The 13,803-nt window shown below is 29.7% G+C and overlaps 1 protein-coding gene across 1 annotated transcript in view; it reads right to left on the bottom strand.

Moving 5' to 3' along the window:
- The window catches only part of Tsen54 (tRNA splicing endonuclease subunit 54), a 49,301-nt gene that overhangs the window by 3,788 nt on the left and 31,710 nt on the right, over positions 1-13,803 (bottom strand). The window contains exon 8 of the mRNA XM_067287274.1: positions 5,653-5,722. Within this exon, the coding sequence (XP_067143375.1) occupies positions 5,653-5,722 (70 nt within the window). The remainder of the gene's footprint in view (positions 1-5,652; positions 5,723-13,803) is intronic.

Raw genomic sequence — 13,803 nt, 5'->3', positions numbered from 1 at the left:
CCATTTTTCCTTGTGTTGAGATATTTAAGGGTTTGCATTTAAATTGATTCAAAAATACCGAGAAGTCTAAGTTTTCACACCTTTCTATGAATTTAAATATGTGTAAATTCAGAATGTATTTTGAAACCGTGCCGGTAATTCTTGTTGTTTCTTAAACTCTATAAGGTTCAGATACACGGACACTTGGCAATGTTCATCTTAAATTTATTTTAGTTGAGACATACATCTGTATTTGTGTAAGCGATGAAAAATATTATGTAGGTGAAACAAAACAAAAAATGAAAGTTATGAAAGTTAGATTAAAGGAACATATTGCGGATCTTAAATACAACAGAATTAACTCTGCTTTTTACGAGCACTGTACATTGAACAACTGTAATATAAATAAAAATAATGTAAAAATTCTTCATAGAGAGAAAGGGGCCTATAACCACAAATTCAAAGAAAGTATAGAGATCATTAAGAACAAAAACTGCATAAATAAAAATCTAAGTATGAAAATAAGCAAGAACTGGTTGGAAATATTGTAAAATTGAATCACTGTCAAAAGAGAAGGAAATTTTTATCAAAATTGAATTTCAATTTTATTGATAATAATCACCCAGGAGGTGGCGCATCCGCCATGTAGAAATATGGAAATTAATACAACCCAGCAGAAAATAAAACGTGTTATAGGAGAGGGGAACAGAAGACAGAGGCTTGTTGAGAAATAGGATTTTTTTTTGTCGCCCACAGAAAGACATATAAAGAGAAAACTGGTACCAGCAGAAAGTTTAAGCGTCCACCATGAATTAATGTGCTGAAAGGAAAATCAACAAGGTACATTACAATCATAGGTTAAAAAACTGTTGGCAGATTAGGCTTAATGAATCTTTTATTTCACTGTGAAAAGCGTTTAAGGATTTATACCACCATCCGAAGAACCAGATGTCATGTAAGACATCCCTTGAGAACAAACAGCGTACGATACCTGAACATGTAAATGTACGTCGGTACGTTTTTTACCAAATATTACTCGTTTTAATCGGGTTTTGTGAAGAATTCTTACTTCCCGCAAGATAAAAGTCAAGGAGAGTGCCTTTTGAGCATTTGACTATAAAGTTCGCAAAGTTCTATCGGGGTTTTTTGTTGGAATTCTTACCTCTTGCAAGATAAAAGTCAAGGAAAGTGCCTTTCGAATGTTTAAATATAAAGTTCGTGAAGGTATGTTTCGAATGTTTAATGGATTAATACAGAATTAATATGGAATTAAATTTAATTGATTTGTGTTGGTTTTAGCTTTATCAGGTCTTTTGTCGGAACCCAAAAGGATCATTTGTTATGTGATAATGTAAACTACGTGGATTTTCAAGGAAAACCCTTTAGGATTTGTAATCTTATGGTACATTTGAAAAATTGTAAATAAGCTTTCATATATGCACAGAAAACTCTTGTATATATTCTATTTTATTTTTTAACTGATTTGTATGTATTATGTATTTTAGTTAACTGAAGAGGGGCCTATGCAGCCTGAAACTTACACAAATACAGGTGTATGTCTCGACTAAAATAAATTTAAGATGAACATTGCCAAGTGTCCGTGTATCTGAACCTTATAGAGTTTAAGAAACAACAATGTGTAAATTTGTTATACTAATGATCTTTATGAAAATTAACTAAATCGAATATTGTTTTTAAACATACTTACCCTGTTTTCATAAATATTATTTGTTCAAATCATTAAATTATAATTATTTAAATTACTTGAATATTTTAGTCTGGTTTTGTTTATAAAGAACAAAAAACAAATTACTATTGTTTAACCTCAATACAGTAGAACTCCAATTATCTAAGGTAATGTGGAACAATGTTACCTTGGATAATTGTAAACATGAATAAAATGAATGAACATATCCATTTTGATTAAAAATTATAAATATAAAATATTTATATGGTATCATTTTAAGCCTTTTTTTATACTTCAGCATGGATGCCCACAAAAAATTTTCTAGCAGACAAAGAATTACATCAATAAATTTTTATTTAATTAAGCAGAGAAAATCTATTTCTCTGCTTATTTAATACATATATTCTAATATAAATATATTTGTGAGATATGTCCTACTACTGGACCACTCATATGGCTAGTAACCAGACGTGAGGAACTTTAATATTACAAGTCTCAACGAAACAGAGAGTGGACAGATAATACAGACGACGATATATGGCAGAGAACAACGAATAATCGCAATTGGAAGAAAGATAACATTGTCGGGTATGCTACTTGGAATATTTGAGGCATTAATGGGAAAGAGGAAGAATTAGACTCTGTATTCCAGAATAGAAAAATTGACATAGCTGTCACTTCAGAAACAAAGAAGAAACTAAAAGGAACAGAAAAAACTAAAAATTATACACTTGTTTATAGTGGAGTAAATAAGAAAACTCATGCTCAAGTGGGTATAATGATTTGGATACATAAATCTCTTAAGAAAAATATCCTTCATTACACATACTGTACAGAGAGAATTATAGAAATCTGTTTAAAAATTAACAAAGGCAATTTAACCATTATTGGTACATACAATCCTGAAGAAGACCGAGAAGAAGAAAATAAAGATTATATATATATATATATAATATAAAGTTGCAAGAAATTCTTAACAAAGTAAACAAGAATGATTACACCATAATAGCAGGTGATCTGAATGCAAGAGTGGGAAACACTTCAGTAAATAAAAATATTGGAACCTTCGGAGAGAATACTCGTAACAGAAATAGTATTAGACTCATTGATTTTGTTGTTTATAATAATCTTAAAATAATGAATACGTTTTAAAACCATAAAAATATACGTAAATATACTTGGCAACAACAGCAGTCCAAGTCAATTATTGATTATTTTATTGCTATTAAAAAAAATGTCAAAATTATTCCTAGATGTCAGATCATACAGAGGATTTGAAGTAGGCTCTGATCACTTCCTAACCCGAACAAAATGAAGAATCCCATCTAGATGACTAAAAAAGAAACCGAACGTTAGACATGAACCTGAACGAAAATTTAAAGTAAAATTATTATACAATGATAGTATCAAATGGTTATATACTAGAAGAATTGAACAACATATGGAGAAAATCCCAGAAGACAAAGGTATAGAAAATGAATGGGAAAATATCAAAACAATAATAAAAGCAGCAGCCAATGAGTCTCTGGGCATAGTATACAAAAAATTTTAAAGTACAAAACAAGCTGAAGATGCAATAGAATACAAATTCTGCATTGCAGAATTTGTATTCTATTGCAAAAAGCAATTGCAAAAAGAATCATTTTTGAAAGCAATAATCAAAATAGAACTGAATTATCAAAGGAAGAACTGCTTGAAAGTTTAACCAAAACAAAAAATGAAAAGCAACAGGAGATGATGGCATAAATGGAGAGTTATACAAATATGCTGGTGATAAATTCCACAAGAGATTATTAACATTCTTCAATAATATATATGAACCAGCCTGTATACCACTTGAATGGAAGAAGAGTATTGTACTGCCTATTCATAAAAAAGGAGATAGATGAAAATTAGATAACTACAGAGACATTAGCCTGCTAAATACCTGTAATAAAATCTATGCTAGAATTCTAAATGAACGATTAAAACAAGAAGGTGAAAAATTTCTTTTGGAATATCAAAACGGATTCCGAAAAGGCAGATCTTGTATAGACTCGGCTTTCTCCATTAAATTATTACTAGAGAAATGAAGAGAATTTAATCTGAATACACATTTAGCTTTCATAGATTACACCATAAAGCTTTTGATATGATAAAAAGACCCAAACTTTTTGACATCCTACAAAACAGAAACATGCCAAATATTTTATTTCAAAATATATGTAATATTTATGAAAATAATACCATACAACTTAAGTTCAACAATGCCACTTCAGAATAAAGAAGAATAAATCAAGGAGTAAGACAAGGATGTCCATTGTCATCAACACTTTTTAACATCTATATAGATGACATAATACATCAATGGCAGGAAGAATATACATTATGAATTCAGCTTCCAAACAACATAAAATTCAATACCGTGCTATTTGATGATGATCAGGTGGTTATTGCTAACTCTGAAGATAATTTACAAGAAGGTTTATTTACCTTAAATAAAATTTCAAAAGAATACAGCATGAAAATTGCAACTGCTGAAACCAAAGTAATGGTATTTAGAGGCACAGAGCCAATACGCAGCAAAATTGTAATTGATAATACAACTTTAGAGCAAGTCAATCATTTCCTTTATCTAGGATGCAATATTTCGTATGAAAGTACGAATATGACAAATGACATAATAATAAGCTCTCAAAATTTCTACAAATATTAGGAATAATAAATAATACTCTAAAACCACACTTTGTACAGTATAAAAACACTCCAGACTGAAATTATATAAAACTCTGGCTGTTTCGACTCTCCTGTACGGTAGTGAAATCTGGGTTCTAAAGAAGAAAGATATCAAAAGATTACAGGCAGCCGAAATGAGGTTTATGTGCCAAACTGCTGGATATACGCTCCTGGATCATCGTCGAAATGAGGATATTTTGGAGGAACTCCACATGAGACCATTAATTGAAAAACTCTCCACATACAGAGAAAAATGGCTTCAACGTGTATCTCGAATGTCGTCAGGTAGGATACCTCATACAGTTTTACAGTATCGACCGCGAGGACGACGACGACCTGGATGTCCACAAAAACGACTCCTAGATCCCGTCTAGCTGAGACCGAAACGGGTCATCATGGCCTAAATTCGTAAATGGTGTATAATGATGATGATGAAATTTTTATTTATTTAATTTTTTTGGCTTTTCACAAGTAGATTATAGAATGCAGTATTACATCAAAGTGTCCTATGGTTGAGGGTGTAAGGTTATTATTTCAACCACTTTCACAATTATAATTTGTGGAATTTTTTACTCAATTTCGGGGAGGGACAAATGCTCCATTTGCCCCTTCTGTGGATGCCCATGTACAGTATCTTAGTAACTTTAATCATATATAAGAACAATAATTTTTACATAATTTATTACACAGCTGATGCATACAACAATTTCCAGAATAAAAATGTGTATTATTGTAGTTAATTTTAATACGAATATTTTGCCTCACATCAAAGTTAAATGATAAAAGTAACAGAAACAAATTATTTTAAACTTTTCAAAGAAAGTTCTTTAGAGTTAAGAAAAGTAGTGTATTCACTTACAGGTTTGCCTTAGATAATGCAGAACCTTGGTTAATCAAGGTTCTACCGTATTTATTTTTACTCCTTAACTTACCCAGTGTTTAATTACACTATGGGAAATGGATTTACACGCTTTCATAATACAGTCAATTTAATTATTATACTAAGCCATTAACAAGATCATGAATGTTTGGAATCACATACATTTTTTTTAACATATTAGTTTCAGCCATTTTAAATGCAGATGTAATGTGGTTGCATAATATACAGAACAAACTGAAGAATATTTTGAAAATAACATTTTAAGTGAAGAAATAAATTATTTTAGTATTTTTAGCAAGAATATTATATTTATTATAATCTATACGTTAAATTATAAAAGTGTTCCAAAAAAATTACATTAAAAGAATTAAATAAAACAATTATAATTTACCTTTCTTTTGTAGTGTCTATATTTTTGAAATTGTTATTTTTAAATATATTTAACTTTGCAAATACTTCATCTGTAAAAAAAAATAATATAATTTAAATTTTTTTTAATAATGCTATTTTATATTTAAGTTATTCCAAATTATTTATAACTTTTTATTGCAAACATATCATACTTCAGACACTTATTAATTTTAGAATTTCATATACAGGTAGGCCTCCTACAACGCGGTAGATACATTCCTTGAAAATACCGCATTGTGGGAAATCGCGTTATAGGAGACACCAACTTAATACAAAAACTGGGATTCAGTTCTAAAAACAGAAAAACCACCTTTTATGGTGCAAGGCCAGAAACACACATGCGTAAAAATGTGTAGCAGAAAACTGAAACAGAAATCAGCTTTCGGTTCAGTTTCAGTTTTATGCTTTTAAGCTAGGACACATACGTAAAAATTTTGGGCAAATAGGAAACGGAAACGTAACAACGTCATAAGTAGTTTAGTAAAATGGTGCCTTCAGTATCTGACGTTGTTATTTGTTGGTGGGTTGTATTCCGCTCAATCATTGATGCTTTTAAGAAATGATTTTATTAAAAAACGCCAAAAAAGACGCTGGTGGGTTAGGAAACTATTTCAAGAGCGTGATTTACATGGATTTAATAATACGTTGATTCTGGACTACAGTTTAACGATCGAGAATACTATATACAGTAAGTGAATTGTATTTTTTTTATATATCGCTTTTTGAGGTTATTTCAAAATAATAAATTTTAAAATCTTCAGATTTCTGAGAATGTAAACCAGAATTATTCGAATATTTGCTGTCAAAAATAGAAAGAAATATAACAAAGAAAAATACACGATGGAGAGAAGCCATATCTGCTAGAAACAGATTAGCTGTAACTTTATGGTTTGTTAATCTTTCATACTTTGTAAAATTAGTTAAGTCTTTAGTATACTTTTATCATAAAACACATAATTTTTTAGATTTCTTGCAACGGGTGAGACATTTCGAAGCCTCAGTTTCTCATTTAGAATAGGACGATCGACAATCGCTAAAATAATCGAAGAAACTACGAAGGTATAAATTAAAATTGTTATTAAATTTGAATAGCAATTAACTTATAAATTGCTATTATTTTTATTATAGGTTATTTGGAACAATTTAAAGAATGATTATATGAAAATGCCAGATAATGAAAACGAATGGAAAGCAATTGCTAAAGGCTTTGAATCTCGTTGGCAGCTACCACATTGTTGCGGGAGCATTGATGGCAAGCATATACTAGTTCAATGCCCAAAAAACAGTGGAAGCTTAAATTATAATTATAAAGGATCATTTAGCAAAATTTTATTAGCTGTGACTGATTATGAGTACAAATTTATTTCAGTCGAGTTTTGTTTCATGGGTGGTGAAAGTGATGGTGGGATTTTTCAAAGAAGTTCTTTTGGAAAAAAGCTTTCAGAAGAAAAATTAAATCTTCCGAATGAAAATATATTATTAAATTCTAATAAAGTATTCCCATATTTCTTTGTTGGAGATGAAGCTTTTCCTCTTAAAAAAAATTTAATGAGACCTTATCCAAGGAGATCAGCTTTCACTCATCCTCAAAAAGTGTTTAACTATCGCCTTGGTAGAGCTCGAAGAATAGTAGAAAATGCTTTTGGAATTCTGTCGGTGCACTTTAGAATTTTTAAGACCACTCAATTACCGTATTTTACGGACTATAAGACACTACGGACTATAAGATGCACCTTAATTTTTAAGCAATTTTTTAAAAAAATACCTATAAGACGCTACGGACTATAAGACGCACCTGAATTTTGGAGGCCATTTTTCGAAGAAAAAAGTCCGTCTTATAGTCCATAAGATACGATATAGTGAGAAAACAATAGAAAGAATAGTTGCTGCTGCCCTTGTTTTACACAATTTTTTATTGACAGAAAATGCAAGTATTTACAATCCCCGGGCTTCTCAGATTATGATGATGATAATTTTAATTTTCAACCAGGTTTATGGTGCCAAGATGAAAATATTAATTCTTCACATTGTTCTTTTGGATCTAATATGCATGGCATACATGCAAAATCTTTGCGTGATGAACTAGCTATTTACTTGTGTAATGAAGGATCTGTACCGTGGCAGAATAGCAAGATATATCCAGGTGTATTATAAAAAATTTTTTAAACAATTCATTTTGTATAAGTTAATATTTTGTAATTATACAGTATAAACTATTTAAATTTTTCATTGGTAATAATAAAGACAATTTTATAAACTTTGAAAAATTATTTTATTACTTCTAATTACATTATATAAAATATTTTTCTTGACCTTCAAGGTCTAACATTAACAATTCAATATTTTTTGTCGCATTAAATTGGTCTCATGCATCCAATTTTTTAAATCTTAATTTCAAGAATTCGCAAAATAAATCAATTTTATCAGGCTGTGACACACTACCTAAAATAAAAAAAAAATAACTTTTAAATCTGTCATTGTTTTGTACTATATTTTGCCTATATTCATAAATTTGAACTTACAACTCCTATCCAAAAAACCATTTATTGCTGTTGATGTTGATGACAAGGATAAGAGAGCATTATTATAATAATCCTGATTAATACAGGTATCTGATTTTTTTCTTCTTTTTTGTTGCCGACCGAAACTTTTATTCGAGTCACTGCTTTGATATCGTCTGAAACAAAATCCGTGCATTAAAAATCTTATTCCTTTTCATTAAAATCATTATTAATATTTATTTATTTACAACTTACTGGTCTGACTCAGTTTCTTGATTAATATCAATATTTGGGACAATTTCTACATCATTCTGGGTCATCTGAGAAAAATTTTCTGGTGATAATTGTGTTGACTCTGTGTCAACATAATTATCATTTTCAATAATCAGTTGTTTCGTTATTTATGGTACTAAAAGAAAAAAAAATTACCACATATAAATAATTTATGATGGAATTAAGACAAAATATTTTTCAAACTAATAACTACTACTTATAGGTAATAATAGGAACTATATATACACATATACAATAACTAAATATAGATAATATTAATTAGATATAGATAATAACAACTTATTACACTGGGTCTACAGATAGGTCTACAGATTTGGCATAGGTCTATCTACCCTAATAAAAACATTTGTAATCGGTTGTAAATGGTAAATGATATCCAATGATATGAATTTATTTATTTGACAAGAAATGTAGTCGTTTGAACTATATGAGAGAACTTTCAAATCATAGAAATGATGTCAAAAGAGCTTAAATGAATTATTAGTATTACAATCAATTGGTACTAACTTTATTTTTGTTTAAACACGAGTTTGATTACATTTTACTATAATCACTACTTTAATATAATCAAGTGACCAACCAAATGATATAAAACCAATATCCCTTGATAAACATTTATATTAGTTAATGATGGTAAAGTGTCTTAAAGTAGATTCTGGAGTAAAGTAAATGTATTAATACTCACGTTTCTGTGCAGCCAATATATCCTCCCAATATACTATCCATTAAAGGAAATAATTCCCATCGAGGTTTGTATATATCTGTACTACCACTGCCACTAATGCTGCTACATTTTATTAATTTTTTTTCTCTCGTGTATCTGTCCCTTTGGACCTTCCATTTTTTCTCCGCCGCCTCTGCTATAATTTTGAAAATTTAAATTAATAGACTTGTATTCCGAATTGAAATAAAAAACGTGTGATCTAAATACTAGGCCTATATATCGATTCTACTAGACCTACCTGTTATTTGAAATCTAGCACCTATGGCCGTCCACACACTTTGTTTGTACACAGTGTCTTTATATGCGACACTTTTTTTGTCATAGAGACACTGATGGAGTCGAACATATTTTATAAACTCTTCTATTTCATTGATTTTTCGCTTTTGAGACATTGTAACAATTGTAGGGTTAACCCTCATTGCAGCCATTGTTTAGAACGAAAACCACGTGTCTACTTTGACGTCAAAGAAAAAACCTCTTTACTGGAGGAATTTTGGTGTAAAAATTCTACGGCGTAAAAAGTAGAGACATGCTCTACTCTATTTTCAGTTCTGTTTCAGCCAAAATTTCAGAAAAATTTTTATGCTTTCTGTTTTATACTAGATTTTACGCATGTGTGTTCCTGGCCTAACATTTTCATCATTTTTTAAATTTATGTACATAAAAAGCTTAAATAAAATTCATCATCATATAAAAACTAAAAAGATTATGATTTCAAGTCAAAATCAAAAAGAAACATAACGTTATGCTCACAAATTCAGTCCTCGTCGTCACTTATTATAGTTGCTCGAGAATGTTTGACTGCCCTTATTTCAAGATATGAGCTTGTTTCATCAAGTTCCACTGCACTTATGTGATCCGTTGCGATTTTTCTGTTATGTGAAAGATAATTCGTTTCTAAATTCCCTAAACCATGTTGTAAGAAAATTTCCATGTTTTTCCAATTGCATTGGAGCAAAAAACACATTGTAAAGGTACCATGTTGTAGGAGGCTACCTGTATACAATTTTACATCATACTAATTTTTTATGGAGCTAGAATAATAAAATTTATTTAAAGTTTACTTTGATTTTTTTTTTCAACAAAATTGAATTTATTGGTTAAAACTTAAGAGTTCTTATCAATAGGTAGGTAAACAAATATAATTGGATTTTGTTTTTATACAAATAAATTAATAACCACAGAATTTTATTATCGTATATAAGTGAGAATTATTCAACTGTTATAATAATCTGATAATTCGGCTGCAATTTTCAAAAACTGTAGACATAAATTCCCACTAGCACCTGTAGAGTTAGATAGATGAAAGTCGAGACCAGATATAGAAAGCTTAAGGGCAGAAGGGTCTAATTAATTATATACAAACTGCTGGTTTGGACCAGAAGTCACGTTATTTCAATTCGAAAATTTTTTCCCGAATGAAGTTAGGTAGATGACCAGCATGACTCCATTCTTAAGAGGAAAAGTATGATGTACAGGGGCAAGACTCTACTAAAATTTAGAACACTGTTATGACAAATCGCAGCATGGATTTGTGACGTCACAATAAATAATTGCTCGTTTATATTAATTTTGGTAAATTTATAAATATTTGAAATAAGTTGGCTTAGAGAAGAACTTAAATCTAGTGATAAAAGTACATCAAACCGAACACGAAATCAAAATATAAATTTCTGTTGGAAATTAAAGATTTAAACTGAACTCGAAACTATAATTCTTATAAAGCAGATGTTATTAAATTTTGCTTCAAGTCAATGTTTTATCTATATATTTCTAAATTATTAAAATAAAACAGAAGTCAAATATGTGACAAGGTCTCACTATGCACTATGAAAAAAGGGACTCATGAACTTTATAAAACTTCTAGAGACCCAACTGAGTACTATGCATAGCCTAGTTAAGATATATGAAATGATCTATAGGCTTTAAATTAACAATATAGAAATTCCTTACTAAATCTAAAAATAGGGAAAGGAAAGAAAGAAAGAAAAAGTATAATAGCATAAGTATCCTATTTCTTTATTTATGTTGTCATTTTTTTGTGAGATTTTATAACTTAAGAAGAATCATTGTCATTCTTATAAATGTGTCTGATCAAATTAAAAATATTACAAAAATCATTTGATAAGTATCCACCTTTCTCTCAGCAACTGCAATTAATTATATCAACACACCTGAATTTTTGCCGAGCATAAAATTATTTTTTCTCTCAAACGTTTTCAACCCATTTATTATAGGCCATCCTCAGACTTACGATTACCATGCCAAAATGGAACGAAACGTTTTTCAAATAAGTTTCATTTTAAATTTAAAGATTTAGAACAATTGTGTATATGAAAAAATAAATACAATAAATAAATAACAGTAAAAATAAAATAAAATAGCATAAATAAATAAATTGTCACCGTATACAAGGCTAAGTATAACTATTACACGTTTTAAGGGTTTTTAATCCTATGCTTTTTTCTATCATGTACAGTACTTCCATGCTGTTGGAAGCGTATTAGCATCCTTGGCATTTAGGCGACGGTTTTTTTATTTTACTTTTATATATTTCCATTTCTAATACAATGGTTGGAGGTTGGACCGTTTTAATGATTTTTGCCTCATCCCATTTTACATTCGCTCCTTCTGTTTGTGCCATGATTGCTAAAATGGTGTTGTTGTGCCCTTTATTAACATTGTACCTGTGTTCTTGCAGACGTATTGCGAAGTTTCTTCTGGTTACATCCACATAATCCGTTGCTACTCCTAATTGTTGATTTTCAAATGGTATTTATAAACTCCAGCTTTTTCTTGCATTTTTACTCTGTCTTTATCATTCCTTAGTAAGCTGTAGATGTTGGATGCTCTTTTTGCATTTTTATAAGTACTCAATTCATTCATCACACTTCCTATATGCTTATTGTATGTGAATTTGTTAACTGCATCTACTTTAGTATCTTTTTTTGCCTTTATGTTGTCTGTAACTTTTGATCAGGCCTTCAATTGTGGCAATTTTGTAGCCCAAATTTGTTGCAATTCTTTTAATTCTAGCAATCTCCATAAGACAATCTTGAACGTTGGTGCAATACAAGAACGCTCTTTTAATAAGTGCTTTAAATGCTGATAACTTGTATTTGTATGGATTGTTGGAACACAATAGTATATATACGGGAGCATGCATGGTTTTAAATACACTGCTGTTTCTACATTTCCTTGTTTAAATTTTATATCAATATCCAAAAAATGGAGATAAGTATAGTTCTTCTGTTCTAGTTTTAGTTTTAACCCACCACCATTACTATTGATTGCAAGTAAAAATTCTTCAATTTGTCAGTTATCTTTCCAAATTATAAATACGTCATTGACATAACATTTGTAGAATATAATATCCTCTACGAAATCTCTGAGAATGTCTTTTTCCAGTTTACGTATTACTATTTCGCAAAGGAGTCCTGACATGGGACTTCCCATTGGAACACCTTTCTTTTGTATGTATGTCACTCCGTTGAATCCAAAAAGGATTGGACATCAAGTCTGCTAGATTATATAAGTCCTCCGAGTATGTCGATAACTTTGGATTGTGTTGGATTATAAATTCTTACTACGAAATGATAAAGACAGAGTAAAAATGCAAGAGAAAACTGGAGTTTATAAAATACCATTTGAAAATCAACAATTAGGAGTAGCAAAGGATAATGTGGGTGTAACCAGAAGAAACTTAGCAATACGTCTGCAAGAACACAGGTACAACGTTAATAAAGGGCACAACAACACCATTTTAGCAATCATGGCACAAACAGAAGGAGCGAATGTAAAATGGGATGAGGCAAAAATCATTAAAAACGGTCAACCTCCAACCATTGCATTAGAAATAGAAATATATAAAAGTAAAATAAAAAAACTGTTGCCTAAATGCCAAGGATGCTAATACGCTTCCAACAGCATGGAAGTACATGATAGAAAAAAGCATAGGATTAAAAACCCTTAAAACTTGTAATAGTTATGCGTAGCCTTGTATACGGTGGTTATTTATTTATTTATGCTATTTTATTTTATTTTTACTGTTATTTATTTATTTATTTATTTTTTCATACACACAATTATTCTAAATCTTTAAATTTAAAATGAAACTTATTCAAAGAACATTTCGTTCCAGTTTGGAATGGTAATCGTAAGCCTGAGGATGGCCCATAATAAATGGGTTGAAAACGTTTGAGAAATAAAATAATTTTATGCTCAGAAAATTTCAGGTGTGTTGATATAAGTAATTCATTTGATAAGATTGAATTTTATTTTTATTTACATGTTGACAAGAGATATTCAATTTTAACTGAAAATTTCAAAAATATGGTTTAATGTAGCTTTAATGAACCAATTTTATAGAGGAAAATCTAATTAACTAATTTTATTATTCTAGTTTTTAGTAATTTTCTTCTGTATGTGAAACAAAATTTAGATAACATTCATTTCAGAATGTCTATGTAAATATTTGACAAGTATTTTAAATAAGCAGGCCATATCAAAAGTTCCCTTACTAAAGTTTTGAAAACTATTTCCTGACATATTGAAAAAGCAATAAAAGTGTGCTTCTGATTTAGATTTGTGATGATCTTGGAAGTGTTTTGAA

This window comes from Centruroides vittatus, unplaced genomic scaffold, assembly GCF_030686945.1.
Source record: "Centruroides vittatus isolate TY-2023 unplaced genomic scaffold, ASM3068694v2 scaffold_450, whole genome shotgun sequence".
Classification (NCBI taxonomy): Eukaryota; Metazoa; Arthropoda; class Arachnida; order Scorpiones; family Buthidae; genus Centruroides; species Centruroides vittatus.
Note: the sequence above shows the minus strand (reverse complement) of the source record. Positions and strands in the feature narration are given on the sequence as shown.